This window comes from Chiloscyllium punctatum, chromosome 11 (genome assembly GCF_047496795.1).
Source record: "Chiloscyllium punctatum isolate Juve2018m chromosome 11, sChiPun1.3, whole genome shotgun sequence".
NCBI classification, from domain to species: domain Eukaryota; kingdom Metazoa; phylum Chordata; class Chondrichthyes; order Orectolobiformes; family Hemiscylliidae; genus Chiloscyllium; species Chiloscyllium punctatum.
The window spans coordinates 111,221,185-111,246,910 of NC_092749.1; the positions used below are offsets into that span (position 1 = coordinate 111,221,185).

Here is a 25,726-nt window from a genome sequence, read left to right on the forward strand (position 1 = left end):
TCTCATTTAAATTCTTAAAGTATCAAAATTTCAGGAATGAACAAAAAAGTGGAGAGAGAAAATAACAAGAATTAAAGATAGACAAACCATCAGCACCTGACAGTTTTACCTTGGAGTACTAAAAGAATCAGGACCAGCAATTCTGAAAGTTTAGTTGTGTCAAAAGTAAGAAGATTCAGCTGGAAGACATTCATCTGTTTCTTAAATGGTAAAAAAATACAAGGAACTGAAGACCAGTAAAAACTTGGGTGTTCAGGCATACAAGTCATCTAAAAAGGTACTGAATATGCTCTTTTAAGCACTTGAAAAGGCTATGAGAATGTTGACCTTTATCTCAAGGAATGTATAATGAGGAGAAGAAATGGAATTTCAATCATGCAAAGCTATAGTTGGAACTAACCTGGAGTACAAAGTTGACTTTGGGTAGCATGTCAAAAGTAGGACCAGAGGTAATCGGGGACTGCTACTGGCTTGCTAATGTCATCTAAGTAAGGAAACTTGCTTTTACCTGGTCTCTGTTGTATGTAGCTCCAGTCCGATTTCAACAACGTTGGCTTATAACAGCCCTCTCAGGTGCCTGAGCAAGCTACAAATTTGTATCTCAATGAATGGAATCCACATCGTGACTGCAGGAGAAGCCCTTCAGCCACTCGGAGAAAACAATTGAGGAGGATGTCTATAAAAGGGCACAGTGGACATGATCCACACAGCAAGGCCAATTCAAACAAAACGTGCAGAGAGCAGTAGCAACCTCTATCATGGCCTCTGCCCATGTCAATCAGAACAGATTATGGAGCACCTTCCTTAAATTTGATTGCCCATGTAAAGCCATCTTCATCATCTACTGCATAATGGCATGCAAGGCTTCATCGTCACAAAAATTCCAATACGTGCACAAACTGGGGGTGACTTAAGCTATGACATCTTCTCTTTTGCAACCTTTCAACTCATTGATGAAGCTTCCTTCTGTCATAAAGCTTTGCTGCAGGTCAAGTGGGAAACTGTTCAAAATGCATCACCTTCTGCTCAGAACCAAGACCGCTCCAAGCTCCATTGTTGAACTGCTGTATGCTCAAGCTCCAAACTACCAGAGGCATGAGAGAAAATGGACTTTACATTCACAAAGGTCATCTACTAGCCTGCTCCTGCTGCACCAAGTACCCATTCCCCCAATCCTATCAAGGTCCATGGCAAGCTGCTGGACATCGCTGATCAATTCCCTAACCTTGGGAGCCTTCCCTCAGTAAGGGCAGACAATAGCAACAAAACCTTACATTGCCTCAATATGCCAGCATAGCCTGTAACTATCTGATGAAAAGAAAATGTTGATAAGCAAGACTTTAAACCCGACACTAAGCTCATGGTCCACAGGGCAGCATTGTCAGCCTTCCTGTATGTGTCACAGATATGGAAAATGTAGAGCTGACACATCAAATTGCTTGGAAAAGATCATTAGCGATGCCACCAAAAACTCCTGCAAATCCACTGGCAGCAAGGCACTCCAACATCAATATCCTCTCTCAGGACGATATCCCAACATTGAGGCACTGGTTACGGTCAAACAGCAGAACTGAATGGGCCACAATGTTCACATGTCTGACACAAAACTTCCAAAGTGAGCTCTATATTCCAAGATCTGCCAATGGCAAGTAGTACCAGGACGGCAGAGGAAATGTTTCAAGAACATGCTCAAAGCCTTCCTGAAAAATGTGATATCCCCATTCGTGGGAATCTCTCACCCAAAACAACGCTTTCCAAATCGGAGAATGCGCCATCTGTGAATGAGTCAAACATTTTGAGCGTCTCTGAATGGCTCATTTGCAGGTCAAACAATAGAAGGAGCCTGTGAAAACTTGAGCACCCCATTCAGCTGCTTCAGTAATCACCGCCTGCAGCAGGGTTTGTGGATTCAGCATTGAACAGACCCAAATAGTGAAGTATTTGTGATCAAGCAATTTCAACATTTGTGGAGAATGAGTCAAGTGCTTTCAGGACAAGTGAGTGGGATGCCTCCATCCAGCCATCCAACACAGAAATCCAGTTGCATACAATGCACGTGAACTGCAGATGAGGATTTCATCTAATGGCTTCCATGAGATGGCATCAACCTAGACTATAAACCAGTATTTCCTTTTTGCTAAGACACTCCTCTGTTGAAGTGAGATGAGAATCCATTAACAACTTTTTCGAGGGGTCAGTCCATCACCATCATCTCAGGACAAAGGATGAGTTATAAACTGCAGCTTCACCAGTGACACTTATGTTTCAAGAAGAAATATTGAAAGAAAGCTTACTTCTGGTTCTAATTCAGAGCACCAAGTCTAGACATCTCAACTATTCCATGTTTATTATTAGTTAGTGGCAAATAATTAGTCATCTTGCACAGGGTTTCTCAGTCTGAGTAAATCAGCTGATTTACTAATTCCAAAGCTGAGTATTGCTCAAAAAAGGCACAAAGCATGCACATGTTCTACCTACAAAGAACATGATGCTTTGTATTAACGTGTACCTTCAAGTACGTAAAGGGGTGCCAAACTGAAAGCCTGACTGACAACTCGAAATTGGTTGGCAGCATAGGGTTCCATTCTTTGTGCTCAGAAAGAACAAGTATATGCATTGCGCCTGTTTCAATTCAGGAAAATAAGTGACAGCCATTCATTGGTTCCTTTCTGAGGGTAATGCCCTGACCACAGCCTACCTGCTTGGTTTAAAATGTAAACAAATCCCAGCAGTTAACTATCAATTAACACTAATCGATGGATTCTCCATAACAATGCATCTAGCAGGGTCCATCTGCTAAACAATCACTACTCTCCTGTCATGCAGTACGTGTTCATTTTCCCTTTGAATGAATATTTATGTAAATTGTCCTGATGAGTGCAAGACAAAAAGCTTCAATCAAATGTCTTTTTGTCAGCAATATTAAAGTTTTGAACTACAAATCATAGAGTCATAGAGATGTACAGCATGTACAGACCCTTCAATCCAACCCGTCCACGCCAACCAGATATCCCAATCCAATCTAGTCCCACCTGCCAGCACCCGGCCCATATCCCTCCAAATCCTTCCTATTCATATACCCATCCAAATGCCTCTTAAATGTTGCAATTCTACCAGCCTCCACCAATTCCTCTGGCAGCTCATTCCATACACACACCACCCTCTGCGTGAAAAAGTTGCCCCTTAGGTCTCTTTTATATCTTTCCCCTTTCACCCTAAACCTATGCCCTCTAGTTCTGGACTCCCCCACCCCAGGGAAAAGACTTTGTCTATTTATCCTATCCATGTCCCTCATAATTTTGGAAACCTCTATAAGGTCACCCCTCAGCCTACGACGCTCCAGGGAAAACAGCCCCAGCCTGTTCAGCCTCTCCCTATAGCTCAGATCCTCCAACTCTGGCAACATCTTTGTAAATCTCTTATGAACCCTTTCAAGTTTCACAACATCTTTCCGATAGGAAGGAGACCAGAATTGCACGCAATATTCCAACAGTGGCCTAATCAATGTCCTGTACAGCCGCAACATGACCTCCCAACTCCTGTACTCAATACTCTGACCAATAAAGGAAAGCATACCAAACGCTTTCTTCACTATCCTATCTACCTGCGACTCCATTTTCAAGGAGCTATGAACCTGTACTCCAAGGTCTCTTTGTTCAGCAACACTCCCTAGGACCTTACCATTAAGTGTATAAGTCCTGCTAAGATTTGCTTTCCCAAAATGCAGCACCTCGCATTTAGCTGAATTAAACTCCATCTGCCACTTCTCAGCCCATTGGCCCATCTGATCAAGATCCTGTTGTAATCTGAGGTAACCCTCTTCCCTGTCCACTACACCTCCAATTTTGGTGTCATCTGCAAACTTACTAACTGTACCTCTTATGGTCGCATCCAAATCATTTATGTAAATGACAAAACGTAGAGGGCCCAGCACCGATCCTTGTGGCACTCCACTGGTCACAGGCCTCCAGTCTCAAAAACAACCCTCCACCACCACCCTCTGTCTTCTACCTTTGAGCCAGTTCTGTATCCAAATGGCTAGTTCTCCCTGTATTCCATGAGATCTAACCTTGCTAATCTGTTCCAAAGAAAATGGTTTACCAGCCAGAAGTGCTGAGCCAAATTCCACCTTCTCAAAATATTGCAACTTGTGAAGGCACGGAATTGAAAACTAACTGATACACACAAGTTGTCAACACATAAGGAAGTTAAGAATTCAGAACTTGCCCAAGTTCTTTATTAGGACATTGGTGGCAATGCACTATCACTACAGAATAATAATACATTTACAGCATATTTTTAATACGCAAAAATACACTTGTATTTTACTGCTGTCCTGATAAATCTACTGATAACTTATTCATGACTTCTCCTGTGATCTATCTAAATGACCCATAGTGTTCAGGGATGTGCAGGTTAAGTGCATTTGTCAGAGGTAAATGTAGAGTTATGGGGTAAGGGAATGGGTCTGGGTGGATTACTGTTCGGAGGGTCAGTGTGGACTTGTTGGGCCAAATGGCCTATTTCCACACTGTAGGGATTCTATAATTCTGTCCCTGTTGAATTAGGACTGGTTTATACTCAAGTCATGATATATTTCCACAGTAGGATGGTTCCAGAGGACTGCCTCTCGGGAGTCCAATGACAGTTTGCCCTCTACTTTCCTTTCTTGCTGCTGTCACTTTTAATCAAGGCTGGAACCTTTCAAATCTTTTGCTAAAAGTCTTTGCACTTTCAGTTCAACTGGAGACAGATGAAAATGTCAGTTTTTTGGAGATTAAGTCATTACATTGAAATGCATCTCTGGCAGTGGTATTTTACGCCTGCCACTGAAGGCTCTCTAACAATATAAAATCATTTTCAGAGTACTTATAATGTTAATCACGCTCATCATACATCAACGTTTAATAATGACCACACATCAGAATGGATACTCTCATACTCAAAAGAGACTTGCCTAACTTATAGTTAAACTGAATATCTGGTCTGTACTGGTAAAAAACAATTGCTGTGGAAAAATTAATTTTCCCTCTTGGGGATTTTAGAACTTAGAAATGAAAGACTTGTAATTGCCATATTTACATTAGAAAGAAGGTTAAACACTCACCTTCACTTCATACTCATAGTGCTCATCTTTTCCTTGTCCACGCAAGACATAACGGGGAATACTAATTTTAATAGGATCCTTTAGACTGTCTGGATCAGTCTCCTGCATTCTAGAGAATAAGTGCTATCAAAGCAAGAGAAATCTTGTCAGTAATAAGAAAGTGAACTAACGCTGCAATCATGGTTTTAAGAAATTCTAAACACCAAATGAATAATATAGGAGTGAGCATAAAAGGGTGAGCAAAGGCATATTCAGTAATACAAGACATATGACAACCTTGACAAAGAAATACTAACTTTTTCGTTCTTACAAAAGTACTTAAAACCTTGTTTGCAATTTAAGTGCAAGGTATAACTCAAAAGATATACAGCTTGGAAACAGACCCTTCAGTCCAACTCATCTATGCTGACCAGATATCCTAAATTAACCTTGTCCCATTTGGCAGCATTTGACTTGTATCCCTCTCAACCTTTCCTATTTATGTATCCATTCAGCTACCTTTTAAATATTGTAATTGTATCAGCCTCCACCACTTCCTCTGGCAGCTCACACCACCCTTTGTATGAAAAAGGTGTCCTTTAGATCCCATTTATATATTTCCTCTCCCATGTTAAACCTATGCCCTCTAGTTTTGAATTACCCCTACCTTGGGAAAAAGACCGTGTCTATTTACCCTAACGATGCCCCTCACGATTTTATAAACCTCTATAAAGTCACCCTCAGCCTCTGATACTCCAGGGAAAATAGCCCTAGTGTATTCAGCCTCTTCTTGGAGCTCAAACCCTCCAAACCTGGCAACTTGCTTGTAGATCTTATCTGCACCCTTTCCAGTTTAGCAACATCTTTCCTGTAGCAGGGAGACCAGAATTGAACACAGCTTTCCAAAATAACTGATCAAAATAAATAGCAAGATCAAAGTTTCTTTGTAGCTATTTTCTGATTCTAAACTTCTTGGAAAACAAAGCACAATTGTTAAGAGGTTTGAAAATAGCAGCATTCTCCAAAATGTTCAACCATCAGTACAAACCATAACTGACAAACTAGTACATAAAGTAACAGCTGCCAACACAACTGATGTATGGCATGAGTAATTTATTTTAAATTCTTTTTAATTTAAGAGCTAGAGCAAAGTTCCATCCCTTGGTTCTCAGTGATTGATTGCATTTTCAAATGCCAGTGGCTGTAGGCAGCCTAATTGCACTCGTGAACAGCACTCAAGCTAGAAAACATTAACAAACATCTAGAGATCCTTACAAGTTCCTCATTTTAGTCTGTAAATCTAAATCAGGAACAAAGCAAAACAGATATGAGACAGAGGGAAGAAAAATAAATGTGAATCACACAAGTTAGGAACTGGTGACTGATCTATTTTAAATTTGAATAACCTATTCCATACCAATTCTTGTGAATAATAACTTCCAAAAGTGCTCTACTCACTCCTTGTGGTTCTGTTATATCAATGTGCACCTGCCTGGTTTAAAAAAAGGCATTTCTTCTTTACCATCTCTGCCCTTCAACATTTAATGGCTTTTCATTTTGAGAAAGCAGATCTTAGCAGGACTTATACACTTAATGATAAGGTCCTGGGAGTGTTGCTGAACAAAGAGACCTTGGAGTGCAGGTTCATAGCTCCTTGAAAGTGGAGTCCTTGATAGTGGAGCCGCAGGTAGATAGGATAGTGAAGAAGGCTTTTGGTATGCTTTCCTTTATTGGTCAGAGTATTGAGTACAGGAGTTAGGGGGGTCATGTTGCAGCTGTCCAGGATGTTGGTTAGGCCACTATTGGAATATTGCGTGCAATTCTGGTCTCTTTCCTATCGGAAAGATGTTGTGAAACTTGAAAGGATTCAGAAAAGATTTACAAGGAAGTTGCCAGGGTTGGAGGATTTGAGCTACAGGGAGAGGCTGAACAGGCTGGGGCTGTTTTCCCTGGAGCGTTGGAGGCTAAGGGATGATCTTATAGAGGTTTACAAAATTATGAGGGGCATGGATAGGGCAAATAGGCAAAGTCTTTTCCCTGGGGTGGGGGAGTCCAGAACTAGAGGGCATAGGTTTAGGGTGAGAGGGGAAAGATATAAAAGAGACCTAAGGGGCAACTTTTTCACACAGAGGGTGGTACTTGTATGGAATGAGCTGCCAGAGGAAGTGGTGGAGGCTGGTACAATTGCAACATTTAAGAGGCATTTGGATGGGTATATGAATAGGAAGGGTTTGGAGGGATATGGGCCGGGTGCTGGCAGGTGGGACTAGATTGGGTTGGGATATCTGGTCGGCATGGATGGATTAGAGCAAAGGGTCTGTTTCCATGCTGTACATCTCTATGACTCTATAACTTTGCTGTTTGCTCATAATGTGCTTGCAGCAGATGTTTAAACATATTTTTAACTGGCTGTTATCCTTAAAGCCTTTCTAATTTTCCTTTATGATGTTATTCCTATGCTTATTCTTTACATTTGTTTTGATTTTTGGTCATTATCTGCACCACAATGTTCTTCCATTTTAAGTATGACCCAATTTCCTATTTACCTATGGTACCCTGGCTTTGATCCTTTTCCTATTTTAAGAGAAGGTGCCCCCATGAACATTTTACTGGCAATCCAAGATACCTAAATGAGCTCACCCACTTTGGATCTGAGAAAGGAAAACCAGAATGTTTTTTCAAATATTTTGAGAGACTAGAAGCAATGCAGAATCTGAAGGGTTTGGGTACCCACATACACAAGGAACTGAAAGCTAATATACAGATACAAAACCAAAAGTAATCATGGAACATTAGCCTTTAAATCAATGGAAGTTTGAATTCAAAACTGAACTGATCCTTCAGTTATCCAGAACCTTGCTCAGACCTCATCTGGACTGGAGTACTACGTTCAGTTTTCAGAAGATGAGACCAGGACATGGTTTCAATTGCTTTGAGTTTGTGGGAATCTAATAGGTGCTTCTGAACTGATAAAGAAGTTCAATAGTGCATTTGCAAATAAATAACTCCCCCAGTGAAGCAATTAAAAATAATTGTGCAGAACCCAAAAAAGCAGGCACTTCAAAATCATTTTTTCCACAAAGGGTAGTTGTACAATTCATTTTTTTCTAAAGTGCTGTGGATTGCAATTTGCAAGACTGTGTATGAGAAAATTGCTGCTCAATGAGGATACTAAAAGCGATAGCTAAATTATATTAAGGCACATAAACTTGAATGGTCTAAACTAGCAGAACAGGCTCACAAGGCAGAATAAGTGTCTCCTGCTCCCAGCATTTCCTTGACTTAAAAATATTCATTTTAGTCAAGAAATAGTTATGGGCTTCTATTGTAAGACAGAGATGCCTTATTAAATACTGGATATCAATTTTCAGTGGGTAGCAAGACAAAACAGAATGCAAGCAGGTCATGGATCTGTTTTCAGTTGGCACTTTTCTCATGCATCTTTCCTTCAAAGATGTGCCCTTAGCCTGCTATAGTGGAAGGACTCCAGAAATATTTGTACAATGTAAATATAAAAACTCGCAAAGATCTTCAGGAAACTATATTCATCTTTGCACATTTTCATAGAAGCTAAACCTTTAGGAATGTAATGGCACTCACTCATTACTGGGAATCTCAAATCTTGTTTTGAAGAACAAAAATTCATTGTCACTAATGCCATAGGGCTGGCTGACTGATATCATAAATACAAAGATAGGTTGTGCAAAAAAAAATTGATTTGTACACTGGAAATTTTGACTCAAGATTACATTTGCTGTAAAATCCTCACAAAAAGCAGTTCCCTTATCGATAATGACATTTCTGCATACCTACAGCATGGACTTTAATTTTCTAACCAGCTTTAGAACCTGAGAATTCTGTTATTGGCAGCTTCAATCTCTTTCATGTGTCAATTCAACTGAAGTCTTGACATTTAAAAGACATACACTCTTAGTCTGACATCTAAACAATGAGCAAGATCTAACAGAGGACCACTGAGTCACATTAGAAGGACAATGCTTCTTACTGCTGGATTTCCAATTTCAAATCCATCTCTTGGCAATATAAATAGTATGTATTTTTAAAAACCCAATATAGAGAGTGTATATTTTGGATTTTACTGGTCTATTCAAAATAGAGCAGTCACATTTAATTTTCACTAAATGCTAGTTTTTAAAAAAAAATTAAGATTCTAGGATTGAATCCTAAGATTTTACATATTTATTGAAAAATTTACATAGAGTCACAGAGATGTATAGCACAGAAACAGACCCTTCGGTCCAACTTGTCCAAACCGAGCAGATATCCTAATCTAGGGTGTAGTGCTGGAAAAGCACAGCCAGTCAGGCAGCATCTGAGGAGCAGGAGAGTCGACATTTTGGGCATACGCCCCAAAATGTCGTTTCTCCTGCTTCTCAGATACTGCCTGACTTGCTGTGCTTTTCCAGCACTACACTCGACTCTGAGCTCCAGCATCTGCAGTCCTCACTTTCTCCTATATATCCTAATCTAGTCCCATTTGCCCGCACTTGCCCCATATCCCTTTAAACCCCTCCTATTCATACACTAATCCAGATGCTTTTTAAATGTTGACATTGTACCAGTCCCCACCACTTCCTCTGGCAGTTCATTCTATACACACACTCACCACAAATGTGAGAAAAAGTTGCCCCTCAAGTCCCTTTTAAATTTTTCCCCTCTCACCCTAAAACCTATGCCCTTTAGTTCTGGATTTCCCCACTGCAGGGAAAAGACCTTGTCGAGTGATCTTTTCCATGCCCCTTATAATTTTATAACAACTGACCATGAATTTGTTTTTCACCTTTAACGAGTTGGACAAAAGGGTCTGTTTCCATGCTGTACATCTCTATGATTCTATGTAAGTTTTTCGTGGAACACATATAATCTTAGGACTCAAACCTAGAATGTTAACTACTTTTTAAAAACTAGCATTAATGAAAAATTTAAAGCTGAGAAGTCATAATAAAAACATTAAATGAACAAGCTTAATAAAAACTTAACAGCACTAGAAAGGTGACAGGAGTTGGAGATTCACTGGGGCTTGCCTGGTACTTTGGCAGCAACATAGTTGGACTTAGTTCTTTGTAGAACAATGGATGCTTTGAAGTTTAGTAAAACTAGGGTGAAAGTTTTTATTTTGGTAGCTTTGCAATGAAGGAATCTCATGTAAGCCACTCTGGGCTAAGGGTCGGGTTTGGTTCAGATTTGTGGAAAATAGAAAGTACAACATTGCAAGCTTTTGCTCACTGGTGGATATATCATCTGTGTGTTAGCAAAGGAAAGGCAAGAGTCATTACTGGCCTGGTAAGTGGGATAGAATCAATAAAGTGTGGTGCTGGTAAAAGCAGAGCAAGTCAGGCAGTTTCTGAGGAGCAAGAGAGTCAATCTTTTGGACTGAAGCATTCATCAGGACTGGGGAGGGGGGAAGGGACCGGAGAAATAAATGGGGGAGGATATGGGGCCGGGGAAGGGTTATCAGGATGGAGATAGGTACGTGAACGTAGGTGGTGATTGTGATTGGTCAGTGTGAAGTGGGAAGGAAAATGGCAGGTAGGTCAGATCAAGAGGGCGATGCTGAGTTGGAGGGCTGGATTTGGAATGGGGTCGGAGGAGTGGAAACTGGTGGATTCAATGTTGAGCCATGTGGTTGTAGGCTCACGAGGTGAAAGATGAGGTGTTCCTCCTCCAGTTTGTTGGCGGCCTAGTTTAGGTGGTGGAGGAGACTCGGAATGGATAGGTCATTGGGGAGTGCGACAGGAAGTTGAAATGGATGGCCACAGGAAGGTGGGGTTGGTGGGTGTATAGGGACCAGAAATGTTCCCTGAACTGTTCTGTGAGTTTACACTCAGTCTCTCAGATGTAGAGGGGACCACATTGAGAGCAACAAATGCAGTAAGTGAGGTTCGCAGATATACAAGTAAATCTATGTTGGATTTGGAATGATCCTTTGGGGCCTTGGATGGAAGTGAGGGGGGAGGTGTCGGTGTAGGTTTTGTATCTCTTACAGTGATAGGGGAAGGTGCCTGGTGTGGCGAAGGGTTTGGTAGGGAGTGTGGACCTAAAGAGGGGGTCACAGAAGAATAGTCCCTACAGAATGTAGATAGAAGGTGGGGAGAAATATGCTTTTGGAGGTGTGGTCTAACTATAAGTGGCAAAAATTGGCTGTGGATGATACACTAGACTTGGAGATTAGTGGGACTGAATGTGAGGACCAGAGGGATTCTATTCTTGGCACCTGTGCGTCTGCGTGTCAAGGGCAATGTGCGGGAAATGGAGGAGATACGATTGAGGGATAAGAGGGGGGGGGGGAAATTATGATCCTGGAAGTAGGATGACATCTGGAATGCCCTGGAGTGGAATCGCTCATCCTGGGAGCAGATATGCAGAGGTGGAGGAATTGGGAGTTGGGGATCATGTTTTTACAGGAAGCAGGTGGGAGGAAGTGTAGTCAAGGTAGTGTGGGAGTCGGTGGGCTTGAAGTAGATGTCAGTGTTAGGTTGGTCGCTGGAGAGGTCCAAGAAGGGAAGGGAGGTGTTGGAAATGGTTCAGATGAATTCAAGGTCAGGGTGGAAGGTGTTGGTGTAGTGGATGTTCAAGCTCCTCGTGGGAGCACGAGGCTGCACTGATACAGTCAGCCATCATTGTAACTGAGGAAAAGGTGGAGAATGGTGCTCCTGTAGCTTTGGAAGAGGGACTGTTACATGTATTCTACAAAAAGGCAGCCATAGCTGGGTTTGTAGGAAGTGGGAGGATTGAAAAAAGTTATTTAGGGGAGGGCAGTGTCAATGGAGGGGACTCGGTCGGTCAGCAGGAGAGGAAGAAATGGAGGGCTTTGAGGTCTTCCTCATGGGGATGCAGATGTGGAGTGTCTGGATGCCCATGGTAAAGATGAGATTTTGGGGGCTGGGGGAGGTGGAAGGCGTGGGTGGTGTCTCAAACTTACTTGGGGAGTTCCTGGACCAAGGGGGACAGGACAGAGTCAAGATAAGTGGAATGAGTTTGGTAGGACAGGAGACAATCGGTCAACCAGGATAGTTACGTTTGTGAACTTTGGGTAAGAGATAGAAGCGGGTGGTGAGAGGTTGCAGAACTCGGAGGTTGGAGGTGGAGGATGGGAGGTCACCTGAGGTGATGAGTTTGTTGATGGTGTTGAAGATGATGGTTTTGTGGGGAGAGGTGGGGCTGTGTTCGGGGAGACAGTAGGAGGTGGTGTCGGCAAGTTGGCATCTGGCCTCAGTGATCTAGATGGAATGAGTGATATCATAACTTCGACAGAACTGGTTGTTTTCTTTGGAGCAGAGAGGGAGAACCTGTTAGAGGTGTACAGGATTATGAGGGGCGCGAATAGGGTGAATTGAAAGCAGGTGTTCCTCTCAGTTAGAGGGTCAATAACAAGAGTACATAATTTTAAAGTGAAATGCAAGATGTTTATGAGGACTCGGAGGAAAGTTTTTTTTCACCTGTAGTGTGGTGGGAATCTGGAATGCACTGTTTGGGATGGTAGTTAAGGTGGGTCACCTCTCAACCTTTAAAAAGCACTTGGATAAGCAAGTGCAAGGTTACAATATTCAATGTTGGAAGCTTGAACTAATGCAGATTTAGTTTAGATTTGGCGGTATAGATTTGATGGACCAAAGAGCCTCTTCTCTATTGTATGATTCTAGATTCTAAGTTTGGAGTGAGGGGTTGGTGGGAAGAGAGACACATGTAGGCAGCACAGCAGGTTGGCTGCAGATTTTAACGCTCCCATCTGAACCCACCAATGAGACAAGAGTAAAATGCAGCACCACATCTATCATCTTTAAATGAGCTTTTTGAAGCATCGAGTATAAATTAGTTACAATAATGTAGCAAGTGTATAATTGATTACTGTTTTGCTCACCATACACACAAAACAAAATACAAGTTTTGCATTCCATTTCAGTCAAACTAACATCTGCAGCTATCCACTCAATATACAGTCAAACCTACAGTGAAAAATATCAGTGTAATCATTTCTCATCATTTCTGGTCTACCAAATTAGCAGAATAGAACTAAATGTGTAATGCACCTAAACATTCCGTCGCCTGACACCCACCTGTGGGACAAAAATCGAACATGGGAAATGAATGTACCCTAATGGCTGCAATAAGAACATTTTTAATATGGTTTTAAAAATGCAATCTTAATATGAAAGCTTTATTTTTGGCCAGTGTTCACACATACTTCAATCACTATTCATGCAGTTTTGCTGAATGCTTCAGATCTTTTGTTGTGGACAATGTCATATAAATGATACCAAGTTAACAGATTTACCATTGATATAGGACTTCCGCCCACTCAAACTGCTGATATTGGATAACCCTTATTAGTTGCAAATCAAATGCAAATTAAACTGCTGGATCCAATTAGTAAGGACTTGAAAGACTTCTTTCCTCCTAAAATCGTAAATGACTTTTACACTGGCGAAAAAGAAATAAGTAGCAATTCAAAAGAAATAAAAAAACTACCTTATACTTCAATTTGCGTTGGTTCACATTATTTTGAAGATTTTCATTTTCCTGAAAAGGGTCCAAAGTATTATTTCAATTTTTTTCTTAAATAGCATTTGCTTTTACAAAGCCCATTACACTGTTAAACAAGAGCAGCAGATCTGTTGAAAAGTTCTGTCACTATTATTGCTTCAGTTCAATAGCCATCATTATCTATCTAATGATCTGCTGTCTCATTTAAGAATCCAACCCAGGGGCACAATTCATGAAGCTTGTTACAAGGACAAAGAGTTCATTATAGACTAACATATGAGTTTTGAGGACACGTCTTCAGCTATGTATCAAATAAAATTCAAACTATTCTTTTGGAATGGAATTTTCTCCTTCCATCAGCACTAACACTAAACACAAGATGTGCAAATCTGTTACCAAATGATTACAAATATCAAACTACAATGTCAACAGAGCATTAATTTCTCTATATCATATAGCAACCTTACACTAAAGCATGCAGCTCACATAACTATGAGTAATAAGTCAATATTTTTGATCCATTTATGTAATTTCTAAATACAGAAGTGGGCATTAGTTCTCAAACTTGTTTTAAACATTTAGATTAACTCTTGTAGAATAATATGAAAACAAATTAATTGGTAAAGCTCATCATAAACAGCTCACAAAACATCATTCATATATTGTTGAATATGGAAATTATATATTAATGTACTTTTGCATGCCTTTATTCCATCTCTCCAAGTTAAAGTATACTTAATTCTAGGTCCTCAACTAATGTTGAAAATAAAATTTTTAAGCTTTTTTTCCTTAAAAAAACTTTCTTTTTAAATCTCTCTTTCATTCCCTACAAAATACCCAAGTCCAGAAAAGCAGAGAGTAGAGTTCAATTTTCAGGTATCCCAGAACAATGTTTGACTTCAAGCAAATTAAAAGTTTCCAATCATCATTCTTGAAGAAACAAAATACTCAGTGCTGCTAGTTTGTGCCACAAATCTTCCTGTCAAGTTAATAATTCAGTTAACTACTGGAATTTAGGCAGCTTATGACAAATGTCACACAAATCGCTTGCTGCAGAGCACTGATGTAGAAATTACATTATAATGGCTTGGCCTTCAATTTTAAAAACAATTTACATTTTTCTGTTCACCTTGAGTCAAAGATCTAAAACCTCATTTAAATCGTGGCCAACTGCTACAACAGATTTACATTTCATCGAGAGGGACACAAGAGTAAAGCACTGTCATGATGTACACCTTTATGAAGTTGAAACGCTATGGTTCAACAAAGCAACAGATTCTAATGGGCTAACCATGCTAGTTTAGGCACTCAGTAACCTGAATATAAATAGAATGTAAACACTAAAATCATCATTGTTTGTATTATTTAAACACACTGGGAAAATTACAATGGAATTAGACTACATTGATAACATAATTTTACCAAATGGTGAATGACTGATTTCAAATAATTTAGGTTTCGCGCTTACCATCTTGAAATTATTACACAATGGGGGAAGAAAAAAGTATGCCATGCGCCTGCACCAATATGGCATTCTGAAGAAGGGTCCCTAGATCCGAAACATTAACTCTACTTTCTCTTCACAGATGCTGCCAAACCTGCTGGGTTTCTCCAGCAATCTGTTTTTGTTTAAAGTAATTAGCACTGGATTGTTCAACGCAGTACTTCCACTGCTGAGCTCTGTATGAAGTCATTTGTCCAATGGAAACTGGAAATAAAAGCAAAGTGCTGCAAAAACTCAGCAGGTCCGATGGGGGCACCTGTGAAGAGAGAAACACAGTTCCTCCCCTATTCTTGAGGAACAGATTTTGTATAAAAAGTTTGACCCACATTGACACAATTCAGACCACAACACAAAAATGCCATGTTCCTGGTTTTGACAGCTCTTGGGACTGCGTGGAAAGCTCTGTTGTCTTCCTATGTCACAGCTAACTTTGTCAATGTTTGATTCTGACACTAAGTACCTGCATGGGGGAAGAAAAAAGTATGCCATGCGCCTATATCAACACTCTCCACATCCATAACCAAAGGAAATTTTACATAAGCTTACAATGCTTCAAATCAAAATTTCTCTCTCAGAGAAACAAGACAGAGCTTGAATTAAAGGAGATGGAGACAATGTGAGATGGTTGAATCAGATAGAAGATTATGATTAACTTGTTCAATGGCTGAGCAAATTCAAATGGGCCAAATGGCCTATTTCAGGTCCAATTTATATTCTTCTTGAAGAGCTGAGGCTTCTGTCACAGAGTAGGAATGATTTCTTATAATAAAGAAACCTACACCACATTCTGCACAGAATATATTTTCAAAAGAAAAACCACAGGTAACTCACATCTGTGGAAGTGAAGTGGCAAACAATCATAGATTACTTGGTTGAGCACATGTTGCCAACTGTGTAAGCTATTTGGGTATCTAATGGTATTTGAGAGCCGGCATTAACTGTGAATTCACTTGCACTCATAGAAGGAGACAAATAGTGGTTGGCAGGTCTTGGGGCACACCTCAGTGAATTAAAGTGCACAAAGACTAGGTTCCTATTTCATTTTAAGCCATTGGACTGTTCAGGGTTAGAATGCAGGTTTATCATGTAGAGCCTCTGGCTCTAAATATGCCTATTTAGTGATCATGAGTTTTTATTTTGCATCCTATAATCGAGAAGGAATCTTGTTTTCTCACAAATTCTCTTCATTAACTTTCTTGCCATTTCTCTTGAAGATGTTCACTTCTCACTGAAGGAATACTCCAGAGACCAACTTGCTGTAACTTTCAAAAACCATTTTTTTCCTCACTAGATGACAACTGGCACAGTCCTAGCAGGATTGAGGACTGAGACATGTGGTAAGTATGCCCCTTCTTAAACTATTGACGATGCAAAGGGCTATGGTTGTTCTCCTAATAATTATACTGCCAAGATCAAAATCCCAAAAGAAATTTGAAAATTGATCTTGGGATTTTTTGTGATTCAGATGGATCTGCTATGTGCTGTTAAAACTCACTTAGTCAACAGCAAATTCTTATTGGAACTTTTAGAAATCAAGTGCTTCTCATATATCTGCTATAATAAAACAAAGAACTGCAGATGCTGTAGATCTGAAACATACAAGCTGCTGGAGAAACTAAACAGATCTGGCAGCATCTGTAGAGAGAAAGCAGTTAACATTGAGTCCAGTGACCTTCTTCAGAACACTAGGTCACTGGACTCGAAACATTAACTCTGAAATTCAGCTGGTGTGGCAGCATCTGTGAAGAGAAAACAGTTAACACTTTGAGTTCAGTGATCCAGTGTTCTGAAATGTTAACACTGTTTTCTCTCCACAGATGCTGCCAGACTTGCTGAATTTCACTCGCAATTTCTGTTTTTGTTTATTTTATTTATCTATAACTTCTCAATTTATTTTGACCTCTCTGATGCTTTTATTCAATACTATGGAAGTCCACATTCAACATATTAACTCATTGAAATGCCAGGTTACACAAATGGTTTTATAATAGATGAATTAACCTTCAACTACAGAAATTGAGACATGCAAAAACACATTTAAGCTTTATGCTACAAGTATTGCAAATGTAAGCTTGCTGCTATTAAAAATGGCAGCGTTTTAATAATGCATATGGTGCACTGCAACAGTTTGTTCCGAGACTGAAGTTGACAACAGCTTACCCACCTGTTCTGTGGAAAGAGAAGGGTCAATCATAGTGTTTATTTCGTGTTCATTTTGTAATTTTGCTTTTTCTGCTAGTCGTCGCTGAACTTCCTCTTCAATATATGCATTTATCCTGAAGAGGTTAAAACAAAGCGTGAGTATAAAGTGTTTGTAATCTCAACACAAACTCGGAGCAGCAGGAGGCCATTCAGTCCCTTAAGCCTACCAAGCTATTCAAAAGGATCATGACTGATGAACTTGTGCCCTCAACTCCATTGTTCTACCTGATCATCCTTAAGTCCTTTATAACACAAGCATCCATCTGCCGCAGCCTGAAAAGTACTCAAAGCTCGCTGAAGACGAGCTACAAAGTCTCAACTTCCAAAAAAAATCCTCCTCATACCTGTCCTAAATTGCAGGTGCCCCCATTTTAGTTTTAAAAGAAATTTGTGTCTTATAGCTCTAATCTCTCCCAACAAAGGGGAGAGGATATTTCAACAACCATACTGTCCAGTCCTCCAAGAATCTTATGTCTCAACAAGGTCACCGCTCATTCTTCTAGACACCATTATATGCAGGCCCAACCTGTCCAACGTTCTCTCATTAAGATAAAACCCCATCCCAGGTGTCAACTGGAATATGCTAGGACACCATGGGGTACAATTGAAAAGAGTATAATTCAACTGTACGCACGTACACATGTGCTTTCGAGTAAGGGTGCCTTGATTTAATATGGTTAGGTAGCAAGCAATCGCATGAGATGTGTTGGAGGAAGGAATGGTAATTATTTCGCTCTGAAAAGTGACAATGCCAGGACCTGTGATACTGTCAATTTTACGTTACTCACACGGGTGCTAAGTGGAACATGTATCAGTATTTTGTGGAGGCTTTGCATTTAAACAGAACTGTGCTTGGCATGTGCAATTCTGGAGGTAAACAGGTTGTTTTTTTAAGCTCCCAACCAACTGCAGGGTGGGGGCTGAGATTTTGGACCAAAACGCATGGAGATTGCTCGCAAGTGGCAACATAGAAGTTCTTTCCAGATGAAAACCCTTGCATGAAAATGAAGGAGCTTTTCATGCTTGCTAGCTAAGAAGGTACACCCATGGAAAATTAGATGTTGCTTAGGTCTGAGCCACAAGATTAGAGTATGCTGTTTGTTCCATTAGTATTGCGTAACTAGTTTGTAGGACAGTTCCCTTGATAGCGAAGATGTTGAGGAACTTTGCCAGTATAACTATGTGCCATATCCTAGTTTAATGCCTAGCCTACAGCCAAGTGGTTGTATCCTTAGTAGCAGTTTCACACAACAGAGTGGTTTGCTACAAGTCAATCTAGTTGGAGAGAGGTTGGAGCAGTCTGTATTGATAACATTGGCAGGTTTTCTTTTCTATAAAGCAGACTAATGAAAAAGCTTACTTAAAAAAAAAACACTAGTTTCCTGGTCATGCTTATTAATAGCAAGCTTTTAAAATGAGAAAAAACACAAGTGAAAATCGCAAACTACTACAATGGGATTTGACCTCACCTTTGCATACAGTAGTACATTTCTGTGCAGGTACTGTTCAGGACCTAGTCAAATAATATGCTGTCTCAGAATTATAAGAACATTGTACAATGTAATTTATAGGATACTTGGAATGTTCCTGCCTTTGAACCAGGAGCTCCAGGTTTGAGTTCCAATTCAGAACTTGATTGTCAAACAGATTGCACTAATGACACAGCCAAATAGGGAGAGTATTGACTTGTAAATCCTTCTAAAAATCACTCACGGATGGTGGGAAATGCACAGTATCCTGATCAACCATGCTTGCTACGGAGTGGCACTCCTCAAGTGACCTGCTCCAGAAAAAAACTAACAGAAGCAGACCTAAGCCCATTTATTGTCTGATCTAGGGTAAGTCCAAGTATTATGTGAAGCAAAAGCATTCTTTTAGATCAAGGTGAAGCTGTATTACTGGAGCAGTATCTCTGTTGAAAAGTATTTAAGTCTTATGTCAATTAGAATACAATTGTTTTTGAGGAATTACACAGTTTAAGATTGGAATTTAATTACTCTTTAAACTGTAATTTTGATTCAAGCATCTATCTTTTTTATTGAAAAGTTGATGACCAATGTTTTCACATCTTATGTCATGTTAATAAGGTATCTTCTGTAAAGGGAGAATTACTAACAAATGGGCTTTGTTCTCATTTAAAGAACATTAGAATAAATGTGGGCTGCAAGAGATTTGGAATTAAAGTGTACAGATTGCGAATCAGGAACAATGAGGTAATGGATCACACATTGTATGCACATGTACCATTCTAGGACAGAATCAAAACAATTTACAGCACACACAAAGATCAGTCAGCCCTTACACTGGGGACATAAATTTAAGGTGAAGGGTGGAAGGTATAGGGGAGATGTCAGGGGTGGGTTCTTTACCCAGACAGTGGTGGGGGCATGGAATGCGCTGCCCGTGGGAGTGGTAGAGTCAGAATCATTGGCGACTTTTAAGCGGCATTTGGATAGGTACATGGATGGGTGCTTAATCTAGGATAGAAGTTCGGCACAACATCGTGGGCCGAAGGGCCTGTTCTGTGCTGTATTGTTCTATGTTCTATTACACTGGTGGGCTTTTGCTCATGACCGTTCTTGTCTGTGACAAGCCACACTTGTCAGGCCCTGTTAATGTAAACTAACTGGGTATTGAATTGTATTCAGGTGGTGGACATTTTCGTTACTCACTCATGGGAATACAAGTGATTTGGTGATGAAAATAAAAACCTCAGTTGTATGTAGGAGCACTTCTGGACACCAAAAAGAAATCACTCGTGGGCCATGGGCACAGCTGGCTGAGCCAGCATTTATTGCCCATTCCTAGTTGCCCTTGAGAAGGTGGTGGAGAGCTGCCTTCTTGAACTGCTGCAGTCCATGAGCTGTAGGTAGACTACCAATGCTATTAGGGAGACAATTCCAGGATTTTGATCTAGCAACAGCAGATTAACTGCGGATTCACTTACGTTCTCGTATATAGGAGCAGACAAACATTTTGTGATCTCTGCCTCTGTACATAACAAGCTCAATGTGTTAAGACAAGGTTCTCCTTCTATTCTTCACTGCTAATTGGAACATAACATTTAACTTACTTTCAAGCAAATTTTGTCTCATTTATTTGCATTTCTACCTTTAATAGTTACTCATTTGCACATGAAGTCTTTCATGGGAACAAACACCATACATAATTAATCTATTTTTGTGGTTTGGTGGTTGTTTAAAGGAGAGAAGTGGAGGTGTGGGGAAGGTCTTGGTGAGGTGCTCATCCTCATTAATAATGTGTTGCAGGCTGCGAAGAACATGGCATAGATTTTCGGCTTCTGGGAAGTCCTGGACAACAAAGGGTACAGCTCGTGTCTGTCTCCTGAGGAGCTCATTACGATTTCTCATTGTGACATGTTAGAACTGGCGATCGATAAGTTGAGCATAATACCCTGTTCTTATGAGGGCATCCTTGAGTACTTCCATATGCCCATTACATTCCTCCTCGTCTGAACTGATTCTGTGTATGCATAGGGCTTGTCAATAGTGGATGGCTGTTTTAATATGTTTCGGGTGGAAGTTGGAGAAGTGTAGCATCGTGAAACTATTCATGGTTTGCGGTCGAGTGAGGTGCTGAGGTGCCCATCCTTGATGGAGATGCATGTGTCCAAGAAAAAGACAGATAATAGATAAGAGTCCATGGGGAGTTTGATGGTGGGATGAAACTCATTGATATGACTGTGTAGCTGTTTCAGTGACTCCTCGCCATGGGTCCAGACGAAGAAAATGTTGTCAATATACCTGGTGTATAGTGTTGGTTGGAGGTCCTGCGTATAGAAGAAGTTTTGTTCGAACGTGTACATGAAAATGTTGGCATATTGGGGTACAAATTTGGTCCCCATGGCTGTTCCATGTGTCTGGATGAAGAACTGGTTGTCAAAGGTGAAGACGTTGTGATCAAGGATAAAGCGGATGAGTGTAGGATGGTATCTGGAGATTGGCAGTTGTTGGTGTTGAGGACTGAGGCTATTGCTGCGATGCTGTCATTGTGGGGGATGCTGGTGTAGAGTGCTGAAATGTCCATTGTGATAAGGAAGGTTCCCGGTTCGACTGGTCCGTGGATGCTGAGTTTCTGTAAGAAATCCGTAGTGTTGTGACAGAAGCTGGGGGTCTCTTGTACAATGGGTTTCAAGATGTCTTTAACAAAGCCAGAGAGGTTCTCTCAGTGTCCCAATGTCTGATACAATGGGATGTACTGGTAACTTGGCTTTGTGTATCTTCAGAAGGCAGTAGAAGTTGCCTATGGGAGAAGCACATGGGATGAGAGCGCATAGGGAACTCTGAAGGACTGGATCCAAAGTCTTGATCAATGTGTTTAGTTCACGGGTGTGCTCTTTGATTGGACTGGCCAGTAGTTGCCTGTAGTGTTCCTGGTCGTTCAGTTGTCCGCACATTTCCTTGTGGTAATCTGTTCTATTCTGAATGACGATGGCTCCTCCTTTATCTGCTGGTTTGATGACAATGTTGTGAGTGGTTTTGATAGTATGGATGGTGTGACTGACACACACACACACTGCTCCCCCCTTCCCCCCACCACCACCCCCAGAGCAGCGGCCCTCCAGTGGGAGGTATCCCTGTGATGACTGTTCTGGCTCCTTGGTGAGTTCATTGGGATCACTGCTGGCATCTTGAAAGAATTCTCGGAGTCTCATTCGTCTGATGAATTCCTCATTTTGGTAGTGGGGCAGAAATTGAGACCCCTGCTGAGAACTTCAATCTCTTCTGATTGAAGGGTGTGATGATAAAGTTTTCCACTGTGGTGCCAGGGCGGGCTTGGCTACTGCTGGTGGTGATGCCAAGTTTCTCCAGTTTCTTGTTCTTGGTATGCATGTACGTAGTGTAGCTTTGTCGCCTTGCCCTTGCCTGTTTGACAATGTCCCATGATTGTACTGCCGTATCCTAAGTGCAGCCTGAGAGTGTGGACTCCATCTTAATTTTTTTGTGCTTGACTTCGCTTTTTTTGTTCTTAGTCCTACATTGAACCCATTCACATTATGGTCACTGTTTTCCAAATGGCCCTCAACTTTCAAAATGATAACTTCGTGATACCAGACATGATTAAACAGATATTGATAAATAAACCATTGTTTTAACTGGTAAAGGAAGCAAATGGATATCAAAGTATTATTGAAATATTTTGTGTTTATAACTAACCAAATAATAATGATACACAATAATCACATTTAGATAAGCCACATAGTGATTGTGGCTTCAACTATGTTGAAGTATGAGACATGCAAGATTATCAAAACTGTACAGCTCACTGAATTCAAGAATCTAAGGAAGCTTGAGAACTAGTTTTCCTATCTGTACGAGTAGATCCTTTCTGATCTACTTTAATGAAACATATATAAAATAGCATAATGAGCTACAAAAAGTAGCTCCATCTGATTCAGTACCCGATGTAAAAGCACAACATTTTAAAATGGACATCAGGAAACAAACCTTTCGTCAGCTATTGGAGTCATGATTGCTGGAGATCTTTGAGGACTAGCAGGACAACTGGTGTAGGATGACTTCTCTTCACCAGCTCCACAGAACTTTAAGGCCACGTCATTTTCACAAATCTTTCGCTTGAGTTGCTGAATTTCTTGTTCTAGCCTACAGCAGAAATTAGTCGTGAAATATACACATATGACTGGACAAGGCAGCTTTCAGTCATATTAAACTCTGGTTTAACAGAACAAAAAATACAAATACAAATAAACAGTATAATAATTGGTACAATAAAGACAAAACGCCACAAATTAATGGAAATGTTTTAGGTTAGAAAACTCTTGATGGAGATGGGGGCCTGAGATATTGCTACCTTGATTTTGGCACATGGACTTGAAATAAGCCAAGACAAAGCATAAGAGTTTTGCAAGATCTGGCTGAAATTGAGTTTATCTGATCTCAATCTAGACCTTCCAGCTGCCCTCAGATTAACAATTTTACCTAAAAAAAAGATGATTGATGTGTGTAGTGATTTGGTCTTGACCTGCTTTAAGACCATAAAATGGTAGCCATGATGTGGAGATGCCAATGTCAGACTGGGGTGTACAAAGTCAGAAGTCACATGACATCAGATTATAGTCCATCAGGTTAATTTAAAGTAACAAGTTTTTGGACTGCTGCTCCTTCCTGATCTGCCTGGTGTTGTGTGACTTAAGACATTAAGACGTAAGAGCAGAAATAGACCATTCAGTCCATTGATTCTGCTACGTCACTCAAATGATAATGGCTGATTTAATAATTCTCAACTCCACTTCCCTGATCTTTCCCCATAACCCTCAAATCCCTTACTGATTAAAAATCTCTCAGCTTTAAATATACATAAATGACCCAAATGATACAACCCTCTGCATTAAAGAATTCCAAAGATTCACTACCATTCCTCACATCGGTCTTACAATGGCAACCTTGTATTCTGAAATTATGCCATCAGGGCTGTATATAAAGTTCAATAATTTTACAGCCTGAACACCTCCTTACATGTCCTTTACCCTCACCTTTTCACGACAGGGCTGCTTTCAGCATACCCAATCCATTTGTATCTTTGCATTATCCCCATTATCAGCTTTGCTCCTTCGGTGGCTTACTATTAGCTATCTCTATCTCTCTCTCTCTCTCTCTGGGACCAACTCCATCTATCTGCTTACTACATGCCCTCCAAATCCCTGGTCATCAGCATTAATATCACCTTTTCCGAGCTATCAGCTCTGAAAGATCACTTGATTTGAAACATTAATTCTATTTTCTCTTCAGTTGATGCCAGACCTTCAGAGTTCTTCCAGCAATTTCTATTTTTGAAATTATTTAATCCTAAGTCTTTTACATCACTATTATTAAATAGTTCCTTTCCCATATCAGAGTAGGGAGGTAACACTTTATTTCATTCAATTTAGGGGAAGACTTTAGTCAAGACAAACACTGGGAAACATGTTTGCACATGAACCACGTTTGATCAGGCTAATTACTTTGTATGATTGCTCAGAGGTCTGGACCTTTGAACTGGCAATCTTACGAATCTGACATTCTACCTCTTATGAGAAAGTGAGAAAGAGGGCCCTAACAGGCATTGGGAAGTTCTAAAACATGATGCTATATCCTAGCTTTGTTGTGAAATTGAGCCTTTGTATGTAATGTCTCTCCTTTTGCCTAGAACCTACTGTAAGAAATTAGTTATTTCACTCATGTAATACATGTGAAATAAATTAATTTGTTGGCTTAAAGTTGGGCCTTAGCCTGGCAAGCTGCTTTTCGGCTTCCACAAACAAAGGATAACACATGTGATGCTTTGTATGACCGAGGGTTCTGTTAAGTTTATGTTATCATGTTCTAACCAAACCGGATATTGGCCAGTTTAAAAAAGGTGCATTTGGATTGTAAAGGATACGTGGAATTTCATCAATAAGAAATTAGTCTCTAGACAACATTCAGAACCCAGGAAGAAACATTAGTTTTTCTTATCAGTGATTACACGAAGTTAGTTTTCCTAAGTTTAGATCTAAAAGCTTCCATTTCTATGTTAGCAAAGCACTTTCAATTGAAGGAAATTTTCTAACCTTTTCAGGTACATCCATTTCAATGTGGAAAATGGGCAAATGGCACATTGATAGGACTGCTTTTCTAAAGTGAAGGTTAATGTTATTTTTAAAGGGGTTGTCAGTAGTTCTGGTTAGGCCAACATTTATTGCCCAGTCCTAACCTCCTCAGGCAGATTAAGAGTCAATCACGTTGTTGTGGGTCTGGAGTCACATGCAAGAACGGCAGTTTTCTTCCCTAAAAGGACATTAGTGAACCAGATGGGCTTGGGTACACTACAATATTGATTGGTACTGTCAGACGTTTGTTCTAGATTACTTAGTGCTGTGGTTAGTGCTTAAATTGAAAAATTGTTCCATTTATTTCAAAGATCGAAACTATGAATTTACAAATCAGGATGCATGCCTGAATTCCAATATGCACACCTGGCTTGGGAAGAACTTTATTAAATTGTTAAAGGCAAACATTTCCTTCTATCCTATAACTTTAGGATGTAACAACAAACAATTTGCTGATGCTGTTTCTCCTTCAATAACAAAAATGAAATTCCATCATGTTAAATCTCTAAGTCAGTTGGAGGGATGCAACTGACAACGTTTTAATGAACAAAGCTCATTGTCAGATAGCAATAGCTGTCAGAATAGAGAAAACTGGAAGTTTTCGAAAATCTGAAATGAAATATAAACTTAGATTAGAAGCATTCGAGTCTTATGATAGATTTTTCGCTCTGCCTAGAGGTTTGTCATTGGATACATTTGGGTATACACATAACCACCATCTATCTACAGTTTGGCTTTGTATTGCCCACACAGGTGGGGGCCTCTCAAAGTTATGCAATCATTGGCACAAACAACCAATCAGAACCTCAACTTGTCTGCA

At 40.2% G+C, this 25,726-nt stretch overlaps 1 protein-coding gene across 2 annotated transcripts in view; it reads right to left on the reverse strand.

Moving 5' to 3' along the window:
• Positions 1-25,726, reverse strand: part of kif16ba (kinesin family member 16Ba) — a 133,120-nt gene that overhangs the window by 38,906 nt on the left and 68,488 nt on the right. For both annotated transcript variants that reach the window (XM_072581525.1, XM_072581524.1), the window contains 4 exons: positions 22,766-22,921; positions 17,260-17,371; positions 13,577-13,627; positions 5,108-5,230 (listed from right to left, as the gene is read on the reverse strand). In XM_072581525.1, the coding sequence (XP_072437626.1) occupies positions 5,108-5,230; positions 13,577-13,627; positions 17,260-17,371; positions 22,766-22,921 (442 nt within the window). The remainder of the gene's footprint in view (positions 1-5,107; positions 5,231-13,576; positions 13,628-17,259; positions 17,372-22,765; positions 22,922-25,726) is intronic.